Below are 15,386 nucleotides of genomic sequence, written 5' to 3'. Positions count from 1 at the left end.
CTTCACATCAGGTGGCCAAAGTATTGGAGTTTCAGCTTCAGCATCAGTCCTTCCAATGAACACCCAGGACTGATCTCCTTTAGGATGGACTGGTTGAATCTCCTTGCAATCCAATAAATATAGCACTGATTTTTTAACCCCTACTAATCTGTATTCAGTAAAGGTTGACTGTGTGATCATTGCCTATAAGACCATAGCTAAGGAAATGTGTAAAGATGTACTCTAAGAAATGATCTCCTGTCCTCTAGGAACTAACTAACTGTCTAAAGTGGAAAGCAGAAACTAGTGGGCAAAGCAGAGAAATATCTACTGGAGTCTGTGACTTCACATAGAAGTTGCAAATTAATATGTAACCAGACATCCAATTTCTCCAGCCACCTCTATCTATCTTCCTAACTGCCCATGGGCTGTGAATACCCTCACCCGCTCCATAGAAAGAGGAGTACCTATACAGTCAGTGATTGGTTTTGGACCTTGGATTCTTATCCCTTCCTCCAGGATGGAAAGTGGATCCTTTCCAGGAAAATGTGCAATTTGGCCATAGAAGCAACTACCAGATCACAGGAGAGATCTATGATCCGTAGTGTAGTGGTCCTCTCTGTTGCTGTGCCATGCAGTCTGTGCTTTATTGCCTAAGAGTTTCTGAAAGGGCAGAGGCCACTAGAATAGGACATGAGTTCAGGAAAACCTAGGGACATAGACGAAAAAAGCCCAGAAGGAACAGATAGTTTAGATCAGACTCTCAGTCATGTCTGACTTTTTGTGACCCCATGGACTGAAGCACACCAGGCTTCCCTGTCTATCACCACCCCCTGGAGCCTGCTCAAACTCATGTCCATCTAGTCAGTGATGCCATCCAACTATCTCATCCTCTGTTGTCCCCTTCTCCTCCTGCCTTCAGTCTTTCCCAGCATCAAGGTCTTTTCTAGTGAGTCAGTCCTTCACATCAGGTGACCCAAGTATTGGAGCTTCAGCTTCAGCATCAGTCCTTCCAAGAATATTCAGGGCTGATTTCCTTTAGGATGGACTGGTTTGATCTCCTTGCAGTCCAAGGGACTCTCAAGAGTCCTCTCCAACACCACAGTTCCTTAGGAGGGACTCGAAGGGTCATGTTGATTGGGGAGAAGGTTCATGCTTTGTTTCTCCCATGTCTTGAGCTACATTAAAAGTAAAATATATGCATGCTAGTGGCTAAATGCAGCACTTTCACAGCATCATCTTTTAGGATATGAAATAGCTTAACTGGAATTCTATCACCTCCACTAGCTTTGTTCCTAGTGATGCTTCCTAAGGCCCACTTGACTTCACATTCCAGGATGTCTGGCTCTAGACGAGTGATCACACCATCTTGATTATCTGGGTCATGAAGATCTTTTTCGTACAGTTCTTCTGTGTATTGTTGCCACCTCTTCTTAATATCTTCCGCTTCTGTTAGGTCCATACCATTTCTGTCCTTTATTGAGCCCATCTTTGCATGAAGTGTTCCCTTCGTATCTCTAATCTTCTTGAAGAGATCTCTGGTCTTTTACATTCTATTGTTTTCCTCTATTTTTTTGCTCTGATCACTGAGGAAACTTTATTATCTCTCCTTGCTATTCTTTGGAACTCTGCATTCAAATGGGTATATCTTTCCTTTTCTCCTTTGCTTTTGGCTTCTTTTCTTTTCACAGCTATTTGTAGGCCTCCTCAGACAGCCATTTTGCATTTCTTTTTCTTGGGAATAGTCTTGCTTCCTATCTCCTGTAAAATGTCACGAACCTCGTCCATAGTTCATCAAGCACACTGTTGATCAGATCTAGTCCCTTAAATCTATTTATCACTTCCACTGCATGGACTGGAAAAGGTCAGTTTTCATTCCAATCCCAAAGAAAAGCAATACCAAAGAATGCTCACACTACCACACAGTTGTACTCATCTTACATGCTGGTAAACTAATGCTCAAAATTCTCCAAGCCAGGCTCAGGAATACGTGAACCGTGAACTTCCAGATGTTCAAGCTGGTTTTAGAAAAGGCAGAGGAACCAGAGATCAAATTGCCAACAACCTCTGGATCATCGAAAAAGCAAGAGAGTTCCAGAAAAACATCTACTTCTGCTTTATTGACTATGCCAAAACCTTTGACTCTGTGGATCATAATAAACTGTGGAAAATTCTGAAAGAGATGGGAATACCAGACCACCCAACTTGCCTCTTGAGAAATCTGTATGCAGGTCAGGAAGCAACAGTTAGAAGTGGACATGGAATAACAGACTGGTTCCAAATAGGAAAAGGTGTATGTCAAGGCTGTATATTGTCACCCTGCTTATTTAACTTATATTCAGAGTACATCATGAGAAACACTGGACTGGAAGAAGCACATGTTGGAATCAAGATTGCCAGGAGAAATAGCAATAACCTCAGATATGCAGATGACACCACCCTTATGGCAGAAAGTGAAGAGGAACTAAAAAGCCTCTTGATGAGAGTGAAAGAGGAGAGTGAAAAAGTTGGCTTAAAGCTCAACATTCAGAAAATGAAGATCATGGCATCCGGTCCCATCACTTCATGGGAAATAGATGGGGAAACAGTGAAAATGGTAGCTGACTTTTTTTTTTTTTTTTTTAGTGGAGGAGTGGGGGCTCCAAAATCACTGCAGATGGTGATTGCAGTCATGAAATTAAAAGACGCTTACTCCTTGGAAGGAAAGTTATGACCAACCTAGACAGCATATTAAAATCAGAGATGTTACTTTGCCAAAAAAGGTCCATCTAGTCAAAGCTATGATTTTTCCTGTGGTCATGTGTGGACGTGACAGTTGGACTATAAAGGAAGCTGCATGCTGAGGGATTGATGCTTTTGAGCTGTGGTGTTGGAGAAGACTCTTGAGAGTCCCTTGGACTGCAAGGAGATCCAACCATTCCATCCTAAAGGAGATCAGTCCTGGGTGTTCATTGGAAAGACTGATGTTTAAAGCTGAAACTCCAATACTTTGGCCACCAAATGCAAAGAGCTGACTCATTTTAAAGACCCTGATGCTGGGAAAGATTGAAGACAGGAGGAGAAAGGGACAAAAGAGGATGAGATGGCTGGATGGCATCACCAACTCAATGGACATGAGTCTGAGTGAAGTCCGGGAGTTAGTGATGGACAGGGAGGCCGGGCGTACTGCAGTCCATGGGGTTGTAAAGAGTCAGACAAGACTGAGTAACTGAACTGAACTGAGTGGCTAAGTGAGCCAATTAAACTTTTTACAGAAATATAATAAAAATGTGTCTCATGGAATTTGTCAGCTCACTCTCTTTGAAACCACCAGATCATTTTATATCAACAGTTATACAAATAAAATTTAGATTCCAAGTAGTTAATGGGTGGCATGGGGGGGTGCAAAATTATAAAAGACAATAATATAAAAGATAATTGAATTTATTAATAATAATGCCTAACACGATTAAAAAATGGGCAGAGGAGCTTAATAGACATTTTTATAAAGAAGGCATACAGATGGGTATTTGACCCATGGAGAGATGTTCAACATCACTAATCATAAGGAAATAAAAATCGAACCCACAATGAGATATCACCTCATACATGTCAGAATATTTATTATCAAAAAGACAACAAAGAATAAGTGTGGGCAAGGTATAGAGAAGAGGAAACTCTAATGTTCTCTGGGCAGGAGGGTAAACTGGGGCAGACACTATGGAAAACAGTATGGAGGTTCCTCAAAAAATTAGAAATATCATACAATCTAGCAATTCCAATTCTGGATATTCTTCTGAAGAAAACAAAACCACTAAATTGAAAAAGGTGTGCGCTCTTGGGCTCAAAGCAGTATTATTTACAATAACTATCATTTGGAAGCAGCCTAAGTGTCATCTTTATTCACCCATCCATAGGTGAGTGAATAAAGAAGATGTGATGTATATATATAATGTAATACTCCTTGGCTATAAAGAAGAATAAAATCTTGCCTCTTGTGACAAAATGAATGGATGTAGAGCATATTATATGAAGTAAAATAGAGCAGACAGAAAGACCATATGATTTCATTTATATGGGAAATCTAAAAAACAAAACAAATGGACTAGCATAACAAAACAGAAACAAACTCATAAATACAGAAAACAAACGGGCGATTGCCAGACAGGAAGAGAATGAGGGGATGAGTGAAATAAGTGAGGGGGATTAAGAGATACAAACTTCCAGTTATTAAATAAATCATGGATATGTAATATACAGTACAGGCACAATAGTTCATACAATTTGAATAGCTTTGTATGGTGGCAGATGGTAATTCAACTTATTGTTGTGATCATTTTATAATGTATAAAAATATTGTATCACTATATTATATACCTGAAACTAACATAATATTGTGAATCATTTATACTTCAATTTAAAAAAAAGAATGACTACTTTAGTATGTCACTCCTCATTTTAACTATTCACAGGATGTGTGATTTGCTAGAATACTCTTAAACTAATTCAGTCTTTTTTTCTGTTGCAGTACGCTTCCCAGGAATTAAAACTTACATAGATCCAGATACATATGAAGACCCATCCCTAGCAATCCATGAGTTTGCAAAGGAGATTGATCCATCAAGAATACGCATTGAAAGAGTCATTGGGGCAGGTAAATTTCAAGTCTACACTTTTGAAATTATGATTCCTTGATGGTTTTGTAACTGGTTTATCAACATAATATTTTAAATCTTAGCAGGTTTAGTCAGTGAAAAAAATTTAATGCAAAGTAAAATTATCTTGTATATATGATGTTATTGTTTTAAAAAGTATTGCAAGTTCCCAAATTAAGTTTCCAAACAATGAGAAAATTCACAAACATTTTTAACATCCTGTTAGAGGAATTTATTTTGTAAATGCAACTTCAGGAGTTTTTTCATAGGTTATTGTACTTACTCCCCAGTATCTACAGACATATACTATAATTAGTATTCACAGTGATGACCTTGAGGTTCTCTAAGATCCAGAAGTCTTCTGAGACTCACTGAATATAAAATTTGGTTCAATATATTTTTACATCCCTTTAATGCAAACTAATGATTGTCCCTATGTAGAATATTCAAATGCTCAGAATACTATATTACTCAGTTATTCTAGATAAATACAAATTTATTATGAATCAGTCCCGAAGAATTTCTTCTGTACATTTGGGTTAGAGGCCAAGCCGATATAACAAAGAGACCTCAGAATAAAAACGTGTTCCTCTTTCAAGTCCTTGTCCAAAGGACAAGATGAATAATCCGTGCTGTCAGAGAAGCTGTCATTCAGAAGGTCTTGAAAGGACCAGAGTTCCTCCTACTTTTTGCTTTGCCTTCCCCTAACATGTTTTCCTCCTCTGAATGGTAAAGGCTGATCACCAGCACAGCTACCTTCTGATCTCTGAGAAGGAAAAGGAGGGGGTTTTGGCTCTTTCACTTTGCCTTTAGGAAAATTAGCTTTGTCTTTAAGGTAATAACCTGGAAATAGCAAACAGGAATCAATAATCCAAATACAATCACGTGGATACACCTAAAAGCAAGAGAGTTTGGAAATATAATCTCTGACTGGGCAGCCACGCATGCAGCTAAAAGGGGAGCAGAATGTCCTACTAAATAGAGAAAGACTGGATCCTGAAGGACGATGTCAGTCTCCTCTAGGTGCTAGGTATCTGTGTAATCCTTTAGAGAGAGCAGAGCATCCCATTCCAGCTGGCTGTTGTGTCCTTGCAAAGAGCAAAAGGCTTTCTTTATTTCAAAACTCTTCTTCACCAGAAGGACTGGTTACATAATTTGCAGGGACCAGTGCAAACAACAAATGTAGTTATTGCTGTTCAGTTACTCAGTTGTGTTTGACTCTCTGCAGCGCCATGGACTGCAGCACTCCAGGCTTCCTTGCCCTAACAAATGTAGAGTTCTTTGTTAAAAAGACTATGAAGAATTTCAAGACAGTGACAACAGAGCATTCAACAAACAGCAGGACCCTTCTAAACTCAAAGTTCTGGCTGACTACACCCAAGAAGCTGACTGTTGCCCAGATACACAGAGAGCTAGCACTGTATTGAGAACTCAGGAATATATGAAGAGAGCCCTTTCTTATGTCATTTCACTCCCATTGCCTCATGGGTCATATCTCCTCCAAGGCCTGTTCTCACTCTGAAAGCTGACACAAGGGTTCTATACACTTAAATCTTAATGCTTTATAGCCATAGAGGCTGTCTTATCAGAAAGATTAAGAACCTGGAATGGAACCAGATTCTCCATTCTCTTCTGCCCAACATGAAGTGTATCAACAGGCATTAAAGGCATAATTGAAAAGAGTGACTGATTATACCCATTTAGTTTGGGAGTTCGTTTCCTTAAGACAGCAGAGAAATAGGAAAAAAAGGATTCCATTAAACCCTATATTTGGCTTTCTTCCTCTGGCCCCTGAGAAAAAGTCATATGAGCTTTTATTTGGTATTATTCCATTCTCATGGGGATTCAGGAGAATTATTTCTTATAAACTTTTGTGCATAGATTAAGCACCAATGTCTGAAATCATAATGTTGAGAGATAAGCATCAAGTATCTGAGGTGTAAACTGTCAACTGAAAAAAAAAAAAAGCACAATTTAGAAACTGTGAATTGAGTTCATTCATTGTCTTATTAAAAACTGTAGCCTGGAAGACAGCCTCTCAATAGCTCTGAGAAACTGTTATGAAAAAGTAAAGGGGGATTTAACAAATGGGGTACCTACAACCAGACAAACATGTCCTATCTCCCTAGAAGGTAGCTGCCAGTCATGAGGCACGATTATCTTAGTTAATGGTTTTAGTGCTTTTCTAAGTTTGGGAAGATACAAGAATCCAGGTTCATAAAAAATTTCTCCAAAAAATTAACTCTCTGAAGTCTTGTTCTGCCAGTTTTCCCAGAGCACAGAGTGCCTCATTCCTGATCTCTACCCTGAAATCCTTTTAGGGTATATTAAAGGTCAGTGGCTGCAGCGGCTTATGACTCAATCCTCGTAGAGCCAGATGGCTAGTGCAGGTGACATTCTTTAGTTTGCAAAACAGATACATTCAGTTTTTCTTTATTGTTTGGGTTTTAAGCAAAATATAATTTTATCCTATAAAAATATGACAGATACTGCCAAAGCAAGCAATAACTATTAAAGAGACTATTTTAATGTCATGATCTCCCTAACCTGTCTGAACTCTACAAGTCACAATGGGATTCTTTCCATTTGGCAAAGAAAGAAGTATAGATATATAGAGTTAACATCAGTGTCTCTTATATTTATTCATCTTCAACTATTTCAACTTTCAAACAATAGGCTAAGTGATCTTTTACTGTCTATCTTCAGAAGAATCATAAAAATAAAAATGCTGTATGAGAAAAAGCTATTGTATTATAACTTCCCTCTTTGTGCCCCTGGCCTGTACTACTCTACTGTTGGTTAACCTCATTAAGTCACGTTCCTAAAACTCTATTTACTTGGGAAAGTCTAATGAATATGTGGGCACTTCCCGCAGCAGCAGTATGGAAAAAGCCTGCAATGCAGGAGACCCCAGTTTGATTCCTGGGTCAGGAAGATCCACTGGAGACGGGATAAGCTACCCACTCCAGTATTCTTGGGCTTCCCTAGTGCTCAGCTGGTAAAGAATCTGCCTGCAATGCGGGAAACCTAGGTTCTATCCCTGGTATGGGAAGATCCCCTGGAGAAGGGAAAGGCTACCCACTCCAGTATTCTGGCCTGAAGAATTCCATGGACTGTATAGAACATGGGGTCGCAAAGAGTTGGACACAACTGAGTGACTTTCATCATCATCATCATCAATCTAAGGAATTAATAGTTTTCTAACATTCATGACATTGTAAGGGAGGAGAAGTTTTCCTCTATCCTTCTAGGGTCTTTGGCTGGTCTGTTAACTAAATTGGCGTAAGATGGGTTAATAGGAGAAAACAAATCTAATTGTGTACTACAAAAACCCCACAGAGGATAATGAGAGGCTCCCCCTGACAGGCAGGCAACTGAAGCTTGTATGCCATTTTGAGCTAAGAAGAGGAGGGTGAGGTCTGGGGTTTCAAAGGAAGGAAGACTATTCACAGAGGATAGAAAGAGCAGACGTTCAGTAAGCAAACATTTGCCAAGCCTTACAGAGATGATGCGTTACAGAGGAATTTGATCTCTAGGCCCTGCCCCCACCCCCCTGCAAGTTTAGGCAACTAACCCTTAGTCTTTGTAGTTATCTTTGTGTTAGCTCTCTTCTGGACCAGGCCCTCCATCTAAGCGGGCTGAGACAGTTAAGGGAATGGTATAAAGATCTCCTTCAGTTTGTTGGGCCTTGATTATCCTCAGTTCAAAATACTCCATATTGGCAGAGTGGCACATACTGGGATGACCTTGCCTTGAACCTCAGGAATGTAATTGCACAACTTGTTACTTGCCCAATGTTTTACTGTAAATACTTTCCTCTGGTTGTTTCATATTCTTTATTTTTTGCCCACCTATTTGTTTCTTCTCAGATTCCATTTCCTCCTCATCTGTGTGCATTAGGTATCCCTATTCCTGTAGGAAGAGTAAATTCAGTGACTGAAGGGGAAATGTAGATTCTGTAGAGAGGGGAGTGTTGTGGGGAGGATGGGAAAGAGAGGTGAGATATCAGATCTTGGCAATTGTCAGGTGAAAGATGTTAATATCAGGTCCCATGATGCCACTGAGAGTAGCAGTGAGAAGGATACCTAGATTCACAAGTCATTGCTGAGGAAAAATCTCCATGACCTGCATGTTTTTTGGCAAAGAAATAGTTAAGAATGCTTTGCAGGTTTCTAGTTGGGAGAAACTATGTATTATCATTAAAAATGAAAGTGAAGTTGCTCAGTCCTGTCCTACTCTTTGCGACCCCATGGAGTCTGCCAGGCTCCTCCATCCATGGGATTTTCCAGGCAAGAATACTGGAGCAGATTGTGATTTCCTTCTCCAGCAGATCTTCCTGACCCAGGGATCAAACTGGGGTCTCCCGCACTGAAGGCAGACTCTTTACTGTCTGAACCACCAGGGAAGCCCATGTATAATCAAGTATTTCTTAAATGTGTTATTAAAAAGTGAACCCCCAAATAGTCACATTAAAATTTTAAAAAAGAAAAGAGTGTGGAAAATAATACCACACCTAACCCATGACATTTCTTAACAAGTCTACTGGAAAATGTTTATTACATGACTAATATCTACTTATAAAAAGGCACTGTGCTAATTAGTTTATTCATATTAAGTCGGTGTGCTTATCAAAGACATATGTATTCACCCTGCCATTCACAACCTTTGTCCTGGATTTTCAACTTTATAACCATTCAAATACTATGGGACAGATTTTAGAAAATTTAATTTATCCTATTTCTAGGCTATACATATTGCCTTATGCATATATTCTTAAAAAAATGTTTTTCCTGTCAGTGTAAATTTTACTATTTTTAAAAATACATTTTCTAGAACACTTTTTTTTATATCACTATTATATTTAATAGTGGCAGCTTATCTTTGTTCATCAATACAGGCCTGAATTTCCATGAAAATGCACATTTCCATTTAAATGAAGTGAGGAGCTCTGTTGCATAGGAGACTATCAAGATCATCTATCTCCTCTGACTTCCTGCATCATAAAATGAAATACTGTGGGCAGAAGACTGTAAAACAGAAATTCCCAAGTTAAAAGCGCCAAGTCAGATTTTACACATATCTTGAGAGATAATGAGAAAACTAGTAATCAAAATTTTAATCATGAGCTGAAAAAGGTCATTGAAAGGCTATTCCTTTTTCAGGGCAGTACTGAACCTAAACCATTCTATGAAACACTTGCAGAGTATCTGTAATTTTGAAACATTATTTCATTGAAAAAAATCATTCTTGTGTCTCTTTAAGTCCATAGGGCATCCTTCTTATATTTGACTTTCCCTCTTTCCCTAGTCTCAATGGAAACGCACAATCTCTCTCTTTCCTTCTTTCCCTAGTCTCAGTGGAAATGCATAATCTCTCCCTGTCATTCGTATTCTATCCCTTTATCTATACAAAACTCATTACTGCCTCCACTATCAGCTTTCTCTTCTCCTGGCTTACTGTCACCATATTTTTTCTTTTCCTTGAAAAGTCAGGAAGTTTTAACTGTTGGTTTCTCAGCAATCATCTACGGGTAAAAGAAAGTCAAAAGGACAAAAAAAAAAGGTTATAAAAAGTGAGTGTCAAATCAGTGAGTTTTTTCATCCTAATATATTGTCATTCCTATTTGAGCTCATAGTCACCCATGATAATATGCAAGGCACACTGCTTACTGTATATGCCTTTCTTAATTCCTCTGGCATTCCCCAGCCAGCTGCCTCACTAACCAAAAATCTATTATTTTTCGATTAAAACTAATAAATTTTCAATTCTCTCATTCCCTTTTCTGTTTTTGTTCCTCTTCTACAGCCATAGTACATCTTTTATAATGAGAAATGTAGGCAGTATTCCAGCTTTGGTTTCACAATTCAGTTTTTGCAAAAAGGAATTTGAATTTATGGCTCATTTCCTCTATATTTAGATGAGATGATCTTATCAGATACAGATTTTCTCCTTTTCTTTCAACTAAAAGAATTTGTGAGGTCAGATTCATTTTCCTTTTTATTCTTGGAAACTCCTTTGCCCAACCAGTAGACTGAAAGTAGGATCAACAACAGATTCTGGCAAGACTTTTGTGCCTTTTACTCAATAATTTCATAGTTTTCTAAATCAAATAATGAAATGAAAGATGGGCTTTACACTTTGGGGACAAAAAATTAAACCAGTCAATCTAAGAAATAAATGGAAAATTTTATTTGAGCCAAATTTGAGGATTTTAACCTGGGACAAGCATTTCAGAAAGTGCTGAAAATTATTCTACCTGTTAGAAGTCAAGGCACAGTAGTATAAGTTTTTTGAAGGCTGTACATCAAATTACATATTATTGACTTTTTGTATAATCCAGATCTAAGCAACATCATGGTGGGTCACGTGACTCCTTACAAGCTGAAGAAGAAATGTTATCTTTTAAAGAGTTGTCTTGTTTGTGCTAGGAGAATGTCCCTGTTAATGGTTGAGCGGGTATTTCTGCCCATGGGGGTGGGCGAGTCTGGTTGATAATGTAAAAACATAATACACACAGTGGTGGGAGAGAGGAGGCCAAAAAGGGCAGAAAAAATTTTTGTTTAAATTTTTCTTGTTTTGCCATAATATATGGATTTTATTCTACAACCCATTCTCCCTAAACAGTATGATATGAATAAAAATGACAGACTGATGGCAGGCAGATACAGGCTTAAATCTCAGCTTTACTGCTAATTCATTCAGTGACCTTCTGCAGTTTACTCATCCTCAGAAATTTGCTTTCTTCATCTACAAAATATATGCATAATAATAATAGCTATCTTGCATAATTAATGTAAGGATTAGAGATAACACAAACGAAGGACCTGTCATACTATAGATATTCAATAAAAGGGTGGAAACATGTATATTAAGTAAAAAAAGATATAATTTTTATATTCAATTGAAAAGAATAAGAAGAATGACAGTATGTGCCCCTCTCTAAACATTTTATGATATAAATATTTGCTTATGAAAAATTCAGAATTGGATTCTGAATTGCCTTAGGTACCTGGAATGACAGCCATGATATTTGGAGTTTGTTTAAAATTAGTAATTAAAACTAAACTTTCATTTTTGTTAGTACAGGATACAGGATGCTTGGGGCTGGTGAACTGGGACGACCCAGAGAGATGTTATGGGGAGGGAGGTTGGGAGGGGGGTTCAAGATTGGGAATTCATGTACATCCATGGCAGATTCATGTCAATGTATAGCAAAACCAATACAGTATTGTAAAGTAAAATAAAAAAATAATAATAATAATAAAATAAATAAATAAATAAAGTTAATGTTAATTTTAAAAAATAAATAAATAAATAAAACTAAACTTTCATTTTTGTTAATACAGTAAGAACTTTGCCCAAATCAACAAATGATTTCCTTTTTTCTTTTTAAAGAGCTCAAAATTTAATTTTCCTGCATCTCATGAGGCTATAATTATTATATATATGTTTATTTTTTATTTAAACCTAGTAAGCCATAAGATGAAATGAGTTTAACAAAGGAAATTTATTTTAATATCTTAATGTAAAATCATTGTAAATTAGTCATTAATTTATTCTTCACACATCTAAGAGCTTAGATTGATTATCAATGTTAATCAGCTTTAAGGTAATTTTATTTTACTTATATTTCAACACTAGATCTTATTTTGGGGGCCATTTAGTGTACATGTGCTGTTTTACATATATCAATATGATGCCCTAATCTTACAAGTTGCCTCGTCATAGTAGTTGTGTGAGAAATTTGTTGTTGTTGTTAAGTCACTCAGTCATGTGTCTGACTCTTTGTGACCCCATGGACTGCAGCATACCGGGATTCCCTGTCCTTCAGTATCACCCGGACTTTGTTCAGACTCATGTCCATTGAGTCGATGATGCCATCCAACCATCTCATCCTCTGTCACCCTCTTCTCCTCCTGACCTCAGTCTTTCCCAGAGTCAGGGTCTTTTCCAATGAGTTGGCTCTTTGCATCGGGTAGCCAAAGTATTGGAGCTTCATTTTCAGAATCAGTCCTTCCAATGAATATTCAGGGTTTATTTCCTTTAGGATTGACCGATTTCATCTCTGCAGTCCACAGACTCTCAAGATTCTTCTCTAGCACCACAGTTCAAAAGCATCAGTTCTTCATTGCTCAGCCTTCTTTTATGACTTAGAAAATATATAACGACTAAAGAACAGAGATTTTTTTTTTTGCTTTTATTGGGCAACTAATAAAAATAAACATAAAATGCCTTTCTAATTCATGATTGTTATGAGAAGCAAATGAAATAAAATAAATTCTAGTTGACCATCCACCCTTTATCAGAACACTGCCAATGAAAAGTCTTCACTACCTTACCAAGAAGACTGTTCCCTTAGGAGCAGTTCCAATAAATCGAGTATCTTTGTGAGTATGCTTCCTTATAGCCCTGTATGTAATCTTATAACACTACCCACTGGTACTTGTTCTGCAAAATTGAACTTATACACAGTAAACCTAAACCTTCTTCTATTCTACTCCATGACCCTTCAAAGATTTGAAGACAACATATGTGAACCTCATAAATCATCCTTTTACTGCCTAAATTGTCTAAACCTTTCAACCATTTCTGTCTGACATGACTTCTGGATACTTCATCATTCTGATAACCTTCCTCGGGAGAACTGGAGTTTTTCTCTAAATCTTTTCAGAATTGAGCCTAATATTCCAAATATTTTCTAATCAGCACAGAGACCAGAGCTAGCACCTTTCCTGCTGGGCCTCAATTAATGTAGCCTGGGTTTGCATCTTCTTTTTGAACATCTGCCAGACACTGTTGGCACTGGAACAGTTTACCAACAGCTTATCCCCAGTGGTCTTTCTCAAAGGAGTTGCTTTTAAGCCAGGCCTGTTTCTGTACTTGTCCAACTGACTTTATGATGCTGAGTGTAAGTAAGGCTGTATTTTATTTATATGCCCACACTATGTTTCTATATAAACCATATACATTATCTATCCAGACTTGTATATGTTTTCTCATAGTCCTACTTTATAAATATTCCTATTAAATTTCATTATGTTTATACACGTGCATTTTCCTAAATTTTCCAGGCCCTTCTTCATCTCAGTTAGATGAGCCAACTTGTCCTTTCCAATGTTATCCCCAAGTTGTTGTGCCTTAAAATTTATCTGTGTGAGCTCGGAGCTCCCTGTGCAGCAATGACTTAGTGCACTTTCTAATTTTTTATTTATTGGGATAGATAATTGTGTTTGTATTTTTGGAATTCTGTATCTTATAGGTACTGATCCCTCATTCTTTATAAAATCTCTGATCATGAATTTGTACCCAATCTGTGGACATTTTTTAAACTGCCACTCTGAAGTTTAACATCTACAATCATAAACAAGACTTTTTCCTAGGCTATTATGTATCTTAAAATTAAAATGATCAGTTTTTCCCAAGTTCACACTTCAGAGGGCTTTATTCAGAACTAAATCGAAGTAACAGTTCCTGATGATTTTTGAAAGATGGAAACAGCAGCAAGGCAGGTATTTATGATCTTTACAGCTCTTCATTTATCACTTTCATGATGAAATAAATAAACTCACAGGATGGGAAAGTATGTTATGTAAGGATTGTTTAGAACTTGAAGCGTGTGGCCTTTCCAGGTGGTCTAATGCAGTTCTTTGTTTAAATGGAAACCTTTGATATTTTGTTCCTGCCAGAATCTATCATGTTTAACTCCCTCCCTTCATCCTATCAAGAAAGGTAGTCTCTCTTTGGTAATAATAATAAGCAAGAGTTATTAAAATTTATAAGCTTGAGATAAGCTTTATTTGTATTATCATCTTTCAGTCCTCCTAATGCTATCACAGATTGATAAAAGTCCACTTGACAGACAAGGAAATTAAGACAGATTAAATTATTTGGTCAAAATTAACACCAGAGTATTCTGGTTTCAGCACCTATATTCTTATTAACCACTACTTTATTATAAGTAACTTTTTTATGAATCTACACTTCCTTCAGAAGGTATCTTCTTCCAACACTTAACAATGGCTATTTCTTAAACTATCCTGCATTATCAGTTTCCACCTATCTTAGGTGAATTTGGCTGTTTCTTGCTTGTATTTCTGCCTTCTGTTGATCTTTTATCAGCAGTCATTTCCCAGCTTCCTGATGTGAACACTGCATCCTAGCTGCTGATAAATGTTCATGATCTGTAGGGGTAGAGTGAGTTGTCACTACTACCACTACCTAGCTCTTTGTGCATTAATTCACCAAAAAACCAACTGCCTTAGTGGGACCAACATTGATTGGTATGAATATTAACTATTGTCATGAAGTCATTCTTTAAGGTGCAATCACAGATTTCCCTCATTTAAAGCATGATTCACATTTCTTACATGCCCCATCAATCTTTCAGCAGACCTTATCAGCTCTGCCTTTAAAATGTATCACAGATTTCAGCCATCTTTTAACACTTCACAACACTAACCCATGCGCATCCCACCAACATCTCTCCTGGCCTCCTTTCTCCCACCTTAGCCCTACTGTAGTGTGTTTTCTACCCACAGCTCTTGAAGAGCCCTTGGACTGTTAACCAGATTGAGTCAGTCTGCTCAAAACCCTCTAATCGCTTTTTTTTTTTTTTTTTTTTGCTCCTCTCAGTCTTTGTTGCTGCACGCAGGCTTTCTCTAGTTGTGATGGGTAGGGGCTGCTCTGCTATTTCTCATGGTGTGCAGGCTCTAGGCATGGGCTTCAGTAGTTAGGGTGCATGGGCTCAGTGGTTGTGGTTCAGTGGCTTAGTTG

General features: G+C 37.6%; 1 protein-coding gene across 1 annotated transcript in view; it reads left to right on the top strand.

Annotated features, from left to right (window-relative positions):
- The window catches only part of LOC120853062 (ephrin type-A receptor 6), a 287,861-nt gene that overhangs the window by 4,267 nt on the left and 268,208 nt on the right, over positions 1 to 15,386 (top strand). The window contains exon 3 of the mRNA XM_040226667.1: positions 4,487 to 4,612. Within this exon, the coding sequence (XP_040082601.1) occupies positions 4,487 to 4,612 (126 nt within the window). The remainder of the gene's footprint in view (positions 1 to 4,486; positions 4,613 to 15,386) is intronic.

The sequence above is a fragment of the Oryx dammah genome, unplaced genomic scaffold, assembly GCF_014754425.2.
Source record: "Oryx dammah isolate SB20612 unplaced genomic scaffold, SCBI_Odam_1.1 HiC_scaffold_2, whole genome shotgun sequence".
NCBI lineage: Eukaryota > Metazoa > Chordata > Mammalia > Artiodactyla > Bovidae > Oryx > Oryx dammah.
Note: the sequence above shows the minus strand (reverse complement) of the source record. Positions and strands in the feature narration are given on the sequence as shown.